At 42.2% G+C, this 14,003-nt stretch overlaps 1 protein-coding gene and 1 long non-coding RNA gene across 2 annotated transcripts in view; both read right to left on the bottom strand.

The window, feature by feature from the left end:
• Window positions 1–10,510, bottom strand: part of B3GLCT (beta 3-glucosyltransferase) — a 59,665-nt gene extending 49,155 nt beyond the window's left edge. The window contains exons 1-3 of the mRNA XM_084505653.1: window positions 10,317–10,510; window positions 1,813–1,874; window positions 425–464 (exon numbers count right to left, since the gene is read on the bottom strand). Coding sequence (XP_084361779.1) covers window positions 425–464; window positions 1,813–1,874; window positions 10,317–10,407 — 193 coding nt within the window. The 5' untranslated portion in view covers window positions 10,408–10,510. The remainder of the gene's footprint in view (window positions 1–424; window positions 465–1,812; window positions 1,875–10,316) is intronic.
• Window positions 7,491–8,257, bottom strand: LOC311429187. Its single transcript, XR_014688134.1, has 2 exons — window positions 8,098–8,257; window positions 7,491–7,664 (listed from the first exon to the last, which is right to left on the bottom strand). It is a non-coding gene; the product is annotated as an uncharacterized lncRNA (long non-coding RNA).
• Window positions 10,511–14,003: the final 3,493 nt, after the last annotated feature.

Raw genomic sequence — 14,003 nt, 5'->3', positions numbered from 1 at the left:
ATTCAGTTCCATGTTAAATTTTTACAGGAACTGCTACTACGTATCATGAAATTTGATTTAAAATTCTGTGTATGACAAAAAGCAATGCATCAATTTCATAGTGCAAGTGCACATTTTCAGGGAAAAAAAAAAAGCTTAACTACAAGGATTGCAAATACAAATGAAGATCAAGAAGCTTATGTCTGATGAGACTACATGAGCAAGGAAAACAAAAAAGTATTTGTGAATCAGCAGTTAATTAGCAGTGCTGTTGAGCATTTAGCCACTGCTCAGAGACTCGCTTTTTGAAGCATAACCATGTTTTATTTATACAAAAAAGACAGACACAAATAAAAATGAACTAGCTGGACTCAGAACAATCTTGGAATGCAGAAACTTCAATACAAGGTTAGTACAAGTTTGCACAAAACACTTTTGTACTTACCTCTGCTTCTTTTGCTCACTGTTCCACTTTTTTCAGACTTCTGGAAGGGGAAAAAGGAAAATTAGGATGCAGGCGAAAACTCAAGTATTTCTGTAGAGTGGTAAACAATATGACGATAAAACATTTTACAATACCTTTATTAAAGAGCAAAACAAATTGTTTACAATTGTTTTCCTGTTATACTCCTGCTTAAAAAGAGTAATCCTGAAGAGTTCTAGGAGTTACCTCAGATTTCACATGAGAAACTATTTTGAAACTAAAACAGCGCAAAAGCTTTCATAAATTATATCCTATGGAAGAATGATAAAACTCTACATTTATGCTGGATTGAGGTGGTTCTGGCATTTCACAAGGAATAACAAAACCATGATGAAGCTATCTAGTCTGCCGTATGCATGGCAGCGTATCAGGAGTTTGCAACTGGGATCTTTTTAATTTCTGAAAACCACTGTAGATTCAGCAATGATCATCATGTGCAAAAAAATATTTAGAAACACACATCTCTGACCATACTTCTATTGGATTTGATGTGAGATCACTAGATTTAAAAGACTTGTTATAGATTCTAACTCTTGATTAGTTCCAGTATTTTTATTTGATTTTTCTCCATTAAATCTTCTATGTAAACACACACGTCTGTTACAAATGTATAAACGTGCACGTGTGTGCATGTATATACATAAATCTGTAAGTAGAGGTCTGTTAAAAGACATGCACGCACACACACATTATGCTCTTTAATTGTACGCCAGGGCTAGCTCTGACCATTTGTTCTTCTAATCTGTTAATTTGAAATTTCATAAGCAAGCTTTACCTGAGATGTGATCTGGGTAGCAATAAAGCTCATTTGACAGGAAGGCAGCCATTTCCCTCTCAATGTATAGTACAGTTAACAAAATGGAGAAGAAAGGAAGACACATCGCTAACGAATAAGAAAGGTGATCGAGAACCATTCTGGACAACACGTAATGATACTATATATATAAGTTTCTAATGTACTTCCCAGGTTCTCTTGGAAAAAGAAAAATTTTCTCCATTATACTTTTGTTCCACATTAAAACTTCAAAATAATAATAATTCTCTTAATGAAAATGTCACAATAAATGAGAAAATTCAATGTAAGAAAGAATCAAAGGTGGCAAGTATAAGTTTATTCCAGTCATTCTAAGAATCCAGGGGATAAATTAAGATGCTAACAATACCAGAATTACATGTCCTGTGTGTCCCAGGAAAGACATCTTGCTTGACAGACCAGGATAACAAGCGACAATGAGCACCACTGAAGTCCTAATGATGTCACAGATGTTAAGACTTTTTCCTCTGGTCTCTTCTAGATGATTTTATAATGGCTGTAAAATGTTTCTGCTCTGGCAATTAAAATTTATTACCTGCAGCACCAGTAGTTCAGTTGTATCTTCTGCATCATCAAGAACTACATTTAGAGCAAAAGCTGAAAGAAAAAGCAGATGTTTTTAGATACTATAGGAGCTGATTTTCACACTTCACAAAGCTCCACAGAAAAAGAAAAAAAGAAGTGCAATTTTTCACATTATATGATACTATATTGATAATCTTACAGGAACATAAGACATTCCTTTCTGACCAAACCTATACTTTTCATGCCTGACAGTTCTATTCCTGCACATCTAAAAAAAAAGACAAACCAAAAACCACTCCGATGTGAAGCCAATTTACCTTGGCTTCAAGGCAAGAAAACCCCATTAAAAAAAACACAACACATCTGTTCGGTACAATAGTTCACCTGACAAGAGCATAATGTGCTATCACATGGGGACCTGTACTCCACTCTGCCTTCAGGTGAAGGTTTGGATTATCAAAGCTTCACCTGGAACCACAGAAATGACATCACTGATGTAAATTTGAGTCAAAGATGGTGAATAGAAACCTTGAATGTCACCTTTGAACATGTCTAAATTGCTGATGTTTTAGAGACCTAAATAAGTGTTTTAAAAACGAAGAGACCCAGCAGAGCAGATTTGCACAAACTTCCTGTCCTAAGTCTTTAACACTGAAACCTCCCTAAGCATATCCTCTTGGTTTGCATTAGGGAGGAAAAAAAAGCAACAACTAAGAAAGGATTCTGTAATTTTTTTGATTGCCTTCCTGTTGATGGAGTCTAATCGATTTGTCTCAGTTGTAAAGCAGTAATCCTATTAACATAAGAAAGCTTTGCTAAGATTCTTCAGAACGACTCTTTTTGTTGAGTGTACTGAAGATATGCAAATTAAAACTAATTGCTGTGACTTGGAAGGAACTAAAGGTACTTCTCGTCAAATAGATGATTTTCTTAAAAACTGAGAAAAAAAACGAGATTCAAGTGGAGTGTCTCACCGCAATTTTAAATTATTTACCATTTGAAACTGATTTCAAAGTGAATTACCAGCAACCCTCAGTTCCTTAGGCTGGAAATCTGGGATGTAGGAAAGGGAGAAGACAAAACTGCAAAGCCTGTGATGCTCCACCTCTGATTGCCTCTAATCCTAAACTGTTTCAACTGGAGACCAAATCTGATGAAACATCCAGGAGCTGTGTTTCCCACTGACACCTTAGGTCATCTCAAATCACACCACTAGATGTAGACATCCCCCAACTTATTTTAACACGGTAGACTCACGTTGGCCATAGCCACATTTCAATAAGACATCAAGCCAGGAAGAAGAAAACAGGGTACAAATGGGGGTCACACCCCCCTCCCATCCCAAAAGTTAGCCTCAAGAAATGTTTCCCACTTCTCTTTCGAAAGGGCACAGCAAATATCTCAATCTGACTATTAAATACCTTTCTGACTGCTTGTTCTGATCATTTTCATCCTCTTCTTCCAGCCTAACACTCCTCAGGACACCAGATAAGGGATTATCTTCCCTTACACAAACCAGACCCACGTTCTACCAGACGTGATCCAAATCACAAGATGAACACCAACACCCTTATTCTGAGAGATGTCTTCACTGCACAGCACTAACAAGAAGCATCACCACGTAAATTTGGCTTATTTGCAGAAATCAACACAAGCAGAAGTTTCACAGGTTTGTTTTCATTCTGCACAGGAGGAATGGCACACAGAGAGCTGAAACAGCTGTGCCTGACAGGCGGCGCTGCCTCCCTCACCGTAACATTGAATAACCTGTGCCACACAGCTCCAAGGATCTATGAAATTTTAATGTGTGTGATGCTTGAAACAAAACAAACAAGATTCAGATATACTGGAAAAAAAAGGCCTGCTCCACACTGCATCTTTCCGAGAACACACATAAAGCTCCTCAAGGAATTATTTTAACATCTTTGTATCACAGAACCACACAACACTTGAGGTTGCGAAGGACTTCTGCAGAACATTTAGTCCAACCGCACCAATCAAGGCATCTTCTTTACTCCCTCCCTGCCCTGTACAGGTATTTACACATTAGAAAGACATCCCTGGAGCCTTCTCCTCTCCAGGCTGAGCAGCCCCAGTTCTCTCAGCCTTTCCTCATATGTCAGGCTCTCCAATCCATTAACAACCATCAAGGACCTTTGCTGGGTTCACTCTAGTACATCCATGTCTCTCTCGTACTAGGAAGCCCAAGATTGGACACTGCACCCTCGGTGTGCCTCACCTGTGCTGAGTAGAATCACAGAACCATTAAAGTTGGACAAGCCCTCCAAGATTATCTGGTCCAACCATCCCCTACCACCCATGTCACCCACTAACCCATGTCCCCAAGCACCACGCCCAACCTCTCCTTGAACACCCCCAGGGACGGTGACTCCACCACCTCCCTGAGCAACCCGTCCCAGTGCCTGACTGCTCTTTCTGAGCAGAAATGTCTCCTCATACCCAACCTGAACCTCCCCTGGCACAGCTTGAGGCCATTCCCTCTGGTCCTATCACTGGTTACCTGTGAGAAGAGGCCGACCCCCAGCTCCCCACACCTTCCTTTCAGGCAGCTGCAGAGAGCAATGAGGCCTCCCCTGAGCTTCCTCTTCTCCAGACCAAACACCCCCAGCTCCCTCAGCTGCTCCTCACAGGATTTGTGCTCTGGGCCCTTCACCAGCTTCGTAGCCCTTCCAGGGCCCTGATGTCCTTCTTGTACCGAGGGGCCCAAAACCGAACCCAGTACATGGCACCGTGCAGGTTCCTGGTCAGCTTTGTCCACCAGGAGCCCTGGGCCCTTGCTGCAGAGCTGCTGGGCAGACAGCAAGCCCCCCGCGTGCACTGGTGTGGGGGACAGTTCCTCCCCAGGGGAAGGACGTGGCATATTTCCCTTTGTTGAAGTTGATGGGATTCCTGCCATCCCACTTCCCCAGCCTGTTGAGGTCCCTCTGAACGGCAGCCCAGGCAGCTCGTCCTCATTTCACAATACACACAAACTTGCTGGGGGTACCACTGTCCAGGCGTGACATTCTGGCAGGCAGCACTGAACTCCCTGCTAATGCTGAGATGAACAAGCACCTACTGCTTTCCCCACATCCACCAGCACAGGCATTTTGTTGCAGAAGTCTGTGGGGTTGCTCAAGCATCATTTCCTCTTCATAGAAACATGCTGATGTTTCCTGATCAACTTCTTGTCCTACATGTGTTTGGAAAGGGTTTCCAGGCTTATTTGCTCCACCACCTTCACTGGGGCAGAGAATCAGAAAAAAGGCAGACCTCACGGGTTGAGATAAGGACAGTACAGCAGGACAGAAAAGGAAGGGAAAAATAATGATAGAATATATGAAACAAGTGATGCACGATGGAATTGCTCACTACCCGCTGACCGATGCCCAGCCAGACCCCAAGCAATGGCCATCCTACCCCGGCCACATGGCACGGAATATATTTGGGTCCTGGCTGTCCCCTCCCAGCTCCTCGTGCACCCCCGGGTACCTCCCTGCCAGGGCAGCGTGAGGAGCTGAACAGTCCTTAGTCTGTGTGAGTGCTGCTCTGCAGCAACTACAACATCCCTGTGTCAAAAATCATAAAAAATCCATCCAAATTTCATCAAAAATCCAAAGCACAGCACCACTTGAGCCTCTACAAAGGAAATTAACTCTCTCCCAGCCCTAACCAGGGCACACAGATTCTCTTCCTTGCCCTTCTTGAAGACAAGTATTTGCTCTCTTATAGTCACAAGTGGCCTTGCAACAATGCCGCCAAGCTCCAACAGCACTCCCATGGGCTTCTGGATGTCCTGCTTGTTTAAAGGTTCCTTAAACTGGCCCTGCTCCAGTAAGATGAAGTCTTTTTGCTTCAGACTCTCTGATGAGTCTTATGGCCCTGGGATTGCTGAAGGTTAAGCCTTACCAGTAGAAATGGGGAACTCAAAACCTTCTTTGCCTTGGTCTTCTATATCCTGCCAGTTCACCTCCTCCATTCAACATATTTTTCCTAGTCTCCCTCTCTTTTGCTGTCAGTGCAGCTGCAGAAGCCCCTCCTGCCTTCCACATCCCTCACCACATTCAGCTCCAGCTGGGCTTCTGCTTTCCTAACACCATCCCTGCACTCAGCACCTCTGTGTTACTCCCAGGGTGACCTGACCTTGCTTCTACCTCTTGTATCTGAGTTTTCAGCAGGAACTTTTTCATCCCTGTGGGCTTCTTGGCGTCTTCCTTTGCCTTCCTGCACGCAGGGATGGACCATTCTTCAGCTTCCAAGAGGTGAACCTTCAAAACCAGCCAGCAGCCCTGGACCATCTCCCACACCAGTCGTTCTGTGCTGTTGCAGAGGGCGGTCAAATGAATGTGCCTGGCTGAAAATGATTTTGTTGCAGCTGACCTAAATAAAGGGCAAGTTCAACACCGACACGTACCGTTTATTAAACAAACTGAACTCTGACAGCGATGAATAGTAAGTCTCCCTCTATACCTTTACCCTTACAGAGATTTCAGACGTGCTGCCTCCCCATCTTTTCCAACAGTTAAACTTGTTTAAATGATTCTGTATCTTTTACTTTAAATATCTTAGGAAGATTTTTTTTTCCAGCTCATGCATTTTAAGGATGAGACAAGAATTGTTGATTATTTTTAAACTACTGAAGCACTACTGACCCTCAAAGACACTCCAAAGAAGCCTCAAGGGTCTTCACCCAACAGCATCCGAGTTTTTCACCCAGGCAGAGCATGAGTTTATTTTAGCAATGATTATGCCACGGTCCCTGGACAACATTATTAGAAAATCCGTTATGATCACACAATATAATTTGATATGAGTAAAGCAGTCTTCAGGATTACACAGGTGTGTACTTGTGGGGTAACAAATCTTACTAACGCACGGCCAAGAACTGCTCTGGCTAAGCAACCTGATCTCTCAGCCTGGACACAAATATCCTCTTTTAGGGATTTATCAGAAGAAAAAAAAAAAAAAAAAGTGGAGCGAGGAGAACATGCTAAGTCCAGCTGGTGTAACACTCATCAACAACGGGGTCATGGGGTTGAAGGGAAATACAGTGCCTGGAAGCCAGTGGTCACCTCTAAGATGAATTCATCCACCCACAATTAATTCCCCAGAAGTTTCTGAAAACATTATGCCCAGAAGCAGAGCACAGACGGAAAAAAAAAACAAACTAACTACAGGCACAGGTCATGGCCACTCAGTTGCACAACACAGGTGGAAACTAGAAGCTCTGTGGAAAGAGCATCTTTTTGTTGTGTGTGTGGTACACAAACAGAGAAGTTTGACCAATATCTGGGAACTTACAGATGCTATCGGTTAAAAAACAAACAAACAAACAAACAAACAAAACTTTTCATGCCCAAATATCATTACTAATTCAGAAAACTGCAGCAGATTTCTTTCAGCACAGAATTCCCTGAGAAAGGCACCAATCTCTGGAGTTAGAGCTACCTCTGCCACAGCCAGGATTTGCCCCTATCCCTTTGATTCTGTTGAGGTAAAACAAACCTCAAGTGGGCCACTGACTTATCGCTGGGCACTGAGAATATATATTAACCAAAATAAAAAAATCACCTGGTAATAATAGTTCAAACTCTGTAGGCACCACCAAGACCAAAAGGTTAGGGTGATAAATGATACAATTTCTCATAATCAAAGCTATCTAAGCAAAAAACAAACAAACAAAAACCCAGCAGCACTGTAATAGATGCAAGCTGTAATTCTGTTTTGTCACTTCCTTACTTAATGCATTGTGTTCATTGACATTTGTTACCACACGCAGCTATTTACATTCTCTGGCACAAGCAGCCAGAAGCTGCACGTGTCAATTGCCAGACCTCACCTCCTCCTGCTCGAGGACTGAGGCTAAGAAAGGAAAGCAAAGAAACTTTAGACACATCTTAAAGCTCTTTCTTTTCATCAAGCTTATCATTATTTCTTTTGAAAGCGGGGCCAAAATCCACTGAAATGCTAGACAACATTTCTGTATCAGTTTCCACAAAAATTGGAAATTTAATCAGAGAACAGAATAAAAGCCATTTCAATTGCTAATTATTTTTCTCAGTCGTTTCATTATTTCAACCAAAATTTTGGTGAGCAAGGAGATTTGCTTATGGCACTAGAAAATACATTAAAAACCCACAATTTATTTTCATCAATCAGCAGCTGAACTGCATGAATACATACTAACAAACTGTTAGGAAAGTGGAAATAAATACTGTAGATTAAATATAATATACTATATAATGTAATACAACTGTACTATGAAAGCAGAAGCAATCCTCTTTTTCAGTATTACCCTTTCAAGTATAAACGACGACTATGATTAGATGTCCTTTGAGTGCAAAGGATGTTGTTAACTGAGGAGTTGCCTCTTTTGCCTTCGTAGAGAAAAATGATTTGAGGCAACGCTTCTGGTGCTCTTCTCTCTGATGGTCTGATTCAAGGCCGCCTGAACCACTTCACCAAGCAGTGGGTTGACTTAAATGAGCTACAGAGAAGTTGTGATTCGATGACTTACGTACAGCAAAACCACAATTAATAACCACTTCAAATAACAAAAGCTGTGCACAATAGACAAAACACTTAAAAAGATTTCCTTATACTTCTAATTATAATTTAATGAAAGGCCTATTTTTGCTTTGGCTGGAGGCTGCTTGTTTTTCTTCCCCCCATATTTTCAGAGAACCTAAGAGTCTACAGATTGACATGATTCCAGAGAAAATCTGCACTGCCACTGTCAGTCAAAGAGATAGGATCTTCCATAATGAGACAGCGTGAGAGCACTAGGAGGCAAAATAAATTAGTTTTATGTATTTACATCCACGTTTTTATGACATTTCTTTATTGTTGCTACCCTACAAGCATCAAAGACCCTGATCTAACCAGGTAAGGCTGAAGACTGGGAAGAAAGCAGGGGGAAGAGGAGGTAATGCGAGCAAGTTTTCAGCATCTGAAGCTTTTTATAAAATAAAAGCAACTCATTTTGTTCTTTTACTAATTTATTTAAGCTCATAGCACATATAGGAAGAAGTCAGCTAAAACCACCACTTGTAAACCACTGAAATGTCTGAGCGAGCGCTGTATACACCAGTACCTTTATAAAGGTGACCAAAGAAAAAACATGGAAGAAAAAGCATCACTATTCCTTCTGATTGTCTGAAAGCCAGACCAAACAAAATCACCTGAACACATCTCCCCATTCTGCAAGGTGTCACCTGCAAGCTGGAATTTATAAAATGACAACTAACAGACGTGCTGTTTTCTCCTGTGAAATGAAATCCAAATGATTTCCAACAGCAAAGCTGATTGCTTTGCAAATTTATTACCCTTGCCATCTCAAAAGCCTACAGTACTTACAAAAGGACTTTACAATAAAAAGATATTAAAAAAAAAAAAAAGAAAGCCTTGATATTGCAAAAAGCTTTAGGTAAGCAAATTTTATAGCAGCATCTACAAAGCAAGAGATAACTGCACAAGCAAGAACACGAGTTTTTCCACTTCTGTCTATAAAACATATTTATATACACATACACACACAGGGAAATTGAAGCTGCTATCCTCAGTGTTATCACAACCCTCTTAGAAGTTACGGGTGCCACAGCATCTTGCTGAACCACTGGAGGAAAAATTACTCATTCTTACAGGCATGAAACACAGCTTCAGGACGAGCAGTAGGGTATCAGGACTGCAAAGCCCAAGCTGCACGGGTAAAAGGAAAAATGTTTTACAAGGCAAAAAGCAAAATATCACCCTTTCGCGTTGCTAAAAACTGGATTTATTTGTACGAGATTTCTCCGGCAGGATTTTGATCCACGAGCCACGCTAGCAGAAGGCAATCAAACCCAAAGGCTCAGAATGAGCTGATGAGCCCATGCTGACAGAGCCTGGGTGCGTTTGGGAACACAAATAAGGAGAAACTGAACAGCTGTGAACATTTATTTCAGCTTTCCGCACTTCAGGCAACAGCTCCTAACTCCAAGAGCCCGTGGCGAGCCGACTGCTGACAAACCCTTCTCTCGCAATCTCCCCCCACCTGCCTAGAAAAGGTCTCTAGAAATCAAGACACATCGAGAAATGAGGTTTTATTTTTTCTTTCGCGATGAAGGAAACTGGGCAGCGTTTCTCCCCTCAGAAACACCCGCTCTCAGTCCGGGAGCGCAGGACTCAGGGGGGCGGTTTCCACACGCTGTTGAAGGGTTATTGAGGGAAAAAGGGGTTGTTGAAGGAAAGATTTTTGACGGAAAGAGTTGCTGAGGGCAGGGCTGTTGAGGGAAGGGGTTTTTCGAGGGCTGCCCCCTGCCCGCGGAGCCGCCGCCGCCTCCCCTCAGGCGGCGCCGTGGCGGGAAGCCGAGGGGAGCCCGAGCGGCCGAGCCCCGCTGCCCGCCCTCAAAGAAAGTTGAGGGGAAGGGCGAAGGGCCGGGGTGCCCCGTCCCCTTCCCTCCCGTCCCATCCCATCCCGTCCCCTGCCCTCCTCCCTTCACCCTCGCCATGGCGTCCCGGCCGCCGGTCACTCACCGCGGCTCCGGGGCGGCGGGAGGAGGACGAGGACGTGGGCGCAAGCGGCGAGGAGCAGCCAGCGCTCGCAGCCGGGCTGCCGCCGAGCCATGGCGGCGGGGGAAGGAGAGGAGAGGAGCGGGGAGGGGGGCACGGCGCTGCCCGCCTCTGCCGAGCGGCCTCCGGCTGGTGGCGGTGCCGCCGCTGCCTGCCCGCCCTCCTCCCCTCCCTCCCCCGCCAGGGCCCGGCAGGACCGGGCGCCAGCGCCGGGAGGAGGAGGAGGAGGAGAAGGAGGAGGAAGGGAGGGAGGGAGGGAGGCGCAGTGGGGCCCCGGCGCCCTCTGGCGGGCGGCCGCCCGCCCGCTCCGGCCTCTCGCCCCTGTGGTGACTGCCTGAGGGGCGGCTGCGGCCGGAGGATTTTTAAAATTTAAAAGTCCTTAATTCTAAAAACCGTGAATAATGAAACGTGCCCGCATTTCTAGTTACAGACCGTGTGGTTACGGGCTGTAAAGTTACAGGTCATATAGGTACGGACTAAGTTCGCAATATTAGAGCCCCAAATCACAGAATCACAGAATTTCTAGGTTGGAAGAGACCTCAAGATCATCGAGTCCAACCTTTGACCTAATGCTAGCAGTCCCCACTAAACCATATCCTCCTGACAAGCACAGTGCTCCGTAACCAGCATCAAACATCAAGCAGCCATTAGCAAAAAAACAATTAAGATGTCTTTAGTTTTTAATGCTCAATTGCAAACTCCACAGGAGGTCCTCCAACAAGGCTTCTCCATTGTCCAATTTAAAGAAGTTTTTTTTTCTTCATTTCTCACGAACAAACTTAAATATTGTCAAATGATACCCAGCACTCCTACAGAAACACGGTCCAAATTAACAAGTGGCCTAATACAGCCCTAAATGCCTCACAAAGTGTTGCCCCAGAGTGTGCTAAGCCTCCAGGCAGTCACCCCATAACTCCCTGTGTAACCCCATAGCCCTTGGACTGCCATGAACAGGCCACAAGTTTTTTATTGAATGTGTATTTTTTATTGAATGTGTATATTCTGTGTGTGTGTGATTCTGTGTGTAAGGCCTCGGGGCTGCAGCTAGTCTGAACTTTCTTGACCTGCCCGCACATTTATTTCAGTTTGTTTAGCTGTGACAGCCTGTTCTCTAACCGACCAGGTGTCCAAGACTACAGTTGTCTATCTTTCTTGATCCGCAGATCAGTAGAGAAAGATCACAAATATGAAAGCTTGTTCACAAACAAAAAATGACTCCACATATATTCTGGAGTGAGTGTGAAGCAAAGGCGTAAAAACCAAGTGGTGTATGTGCAATGTTAACTGCGCTGTCATTTTTTCACCATTTACTGTCATTTTTTTCATTTGTAGCAACGAGGCCTGCATTAATAATGAGAATTAATAGTCCTTTACATTTTATTTAACAAAAAAAATATTGCTTTTACTTACATGTAAGGTGTAGGTCCTCTGTGCCCTTAAAAGCAATTTAGAGTGTGACACCTGGCATTTCGAGGTAACAATTGCTTACACACTGGGTACTTATAGCCATGAATTCTCTAAAGATCTGTATGTACACATTTTCCCATCAAATACAGAAGATTTCCATTGCAGACACTCCCCTCCTACTAACCCAATCACTCAGTACCCACTGATCTTACTGGACACATCTGGTTCAGCCTCCAGGAAAACCATAAACTGCCTGTTTTTAATTCAGTAAGGCCAACAGCACAGTACCTGACCTAGACCTTTCATAAATACTCTGCAGCTTTTAGATCTACTGCCTTCTTTTCCTGACAGATCAAGCATTCAGTAGGGTACCTTAAGTATGCCAGAGAGGTGATTTTGAAGATGAATGGAAATCTTTTCATAGTGATAAATGTTCACTCTCATTGCAAGTTCAGTCAAGCACATCTATATCACCGTAACTTGGTAGCAGACTTCACACTTCCCTTAAAACCACCTCAATAGAAATATATTAGCCAGACATCTTTGGGGATTTAGACTTGCTAAATCTAGTTGCATAGATCCATCTTATATTACTTGGTGTTGGAGAGAAGGGGAAAATTGGACGCAAGAGTGAGCAACCACAGTTTGTTATTTCCCTTACAGAACAATCTCTTTTTGCTGACATTCTTATTCACTAAATAAGTTACTGGCCTCAAGAACAATTATTCTTATACAAAGGAAGTAGAAACCTTCATACTATGTTTATTTCTCTAATTCTACATGCATGCTCATTACCAGGAAAAAAAGTATTAAGTTATCCTTCAATTTCTAAACCCGTAACAATATAAAAGTTATGAATCCTTCTGTGTATCATGTATATCTGCATTTGATTGTTTTTCCCTGTAGGGTTCAGACACGTTTCCTGCCCTTTCTCCTATTTCTCTGTTCTGCGCTGGTTTCTGCAAGTATGCATGTAACAGTGGTCGTGCCCTCAACAGTGGGGATAAACACGTTACTTCTCACTTTCAAGATGGTTGAGAAACACCCATATTCGAATGTTTCCCTACCCTGCAGTCATTAAGAAAAAAAAAAAAAAAAAAAAAGCTGGGATATAGTCAATGTTTTGGTTTCGCTCAAGTATAATAGAATTTTTACTGTAACAACCTTACTCAAAATATGGAACTCTTACATATATCGTAATGTTCTCCAACTGTTAAGAAGAACACCACTTAAATGTTTTATATTCAGGGCTGTGAAGGGGAAGAAATAAATCCTTTTTTTCGATTCTACTGTACATAAAAACTCAGATTATGTTTGTTTGTTGTTCTAACTACCCCACTGAGAATTTCCAATTCAGGAAGGATGAAAATAAGGAACTTTCTTGTATGGAATACAGAAGTTCAGAGCAACACTAAACTTCCTTTCCTGATAATATTACATATATCATACATTAATAACTAATTCAAATGTAGCACTGATGCTGTCCCATGTTTTATATTAATTAGGGGGACTTTAAATCCCAAAGAAATACTGTCAAATATATATGCGTAGAGTTATGCATATTGAATTTATTTTGTCCTTGTAGGACGTCTTTTCCAGATATTAAATACAAGTTAAGCATTTCAAATAATTTATTCTTCACAGATGACATATTTAGAAGAAAACAAAGCAAAAAAAGGGCATGTTTTCCAGAACTAAAAGTAAATCAGGACTTTCTGGAAAAAGAGTAATTAAAAAAGTAAATGACTGTGTCCTCTGAAAACTTGCAATAGTATGTATGTTACAGAAATTTTACATCCATTTTACTATATTTTAGTCAATAAAATTTAGTATAGTAGTGTAAACTGTGTGAATACAAGGCCTGTAGAATTTCTGAGTTTTTTTACTTATCAATTTGTGAAAGATTTGCTCCTTTACTTCAGCTTGACAGTTTGATCCAAAAGACAGAGCAATATTTCACCAACTAAAAATTGTCCAAGATTTGAATGAGTACAACATTTCAGCTATTATTTTGTTCCTAAAACCACTTTATGTGCCTAAACAGTTAGAGACAGTTTAGTCAACAGGACCCCTCACATGGTAAATTTAAGTCTTTACACCTCTTAATAGATCCAGTGTTACTATTTTAAGCTTTTTCGTGTATCAAGTGGCTGCAAGAAGGTAGAGAATCCAGAGTCCCAATGGAGAAAGAAGCTTGTAGTAGTTATGGCAAGTGTTTATTATTATACAAAGCATAAGAATAAA

The sequence above is a fragment of the Aythya ferina genome (assembly GCF_964211825.1).
Source record: "Aythya ferina genome assembly, chromosome: 1".
NCBI classification, from domain to species: domain Eukaryota; kingdom Metazoa; phylum Chordata; class Aves; order Anseriformes; family Anatidae; genus Aythya; species Aythya ferina.
The sequence above is the reverse complement of the archived record's forward strand: the minus strand, read 5'-3'. Positions and strand labels throughout refer to the sequence as shown.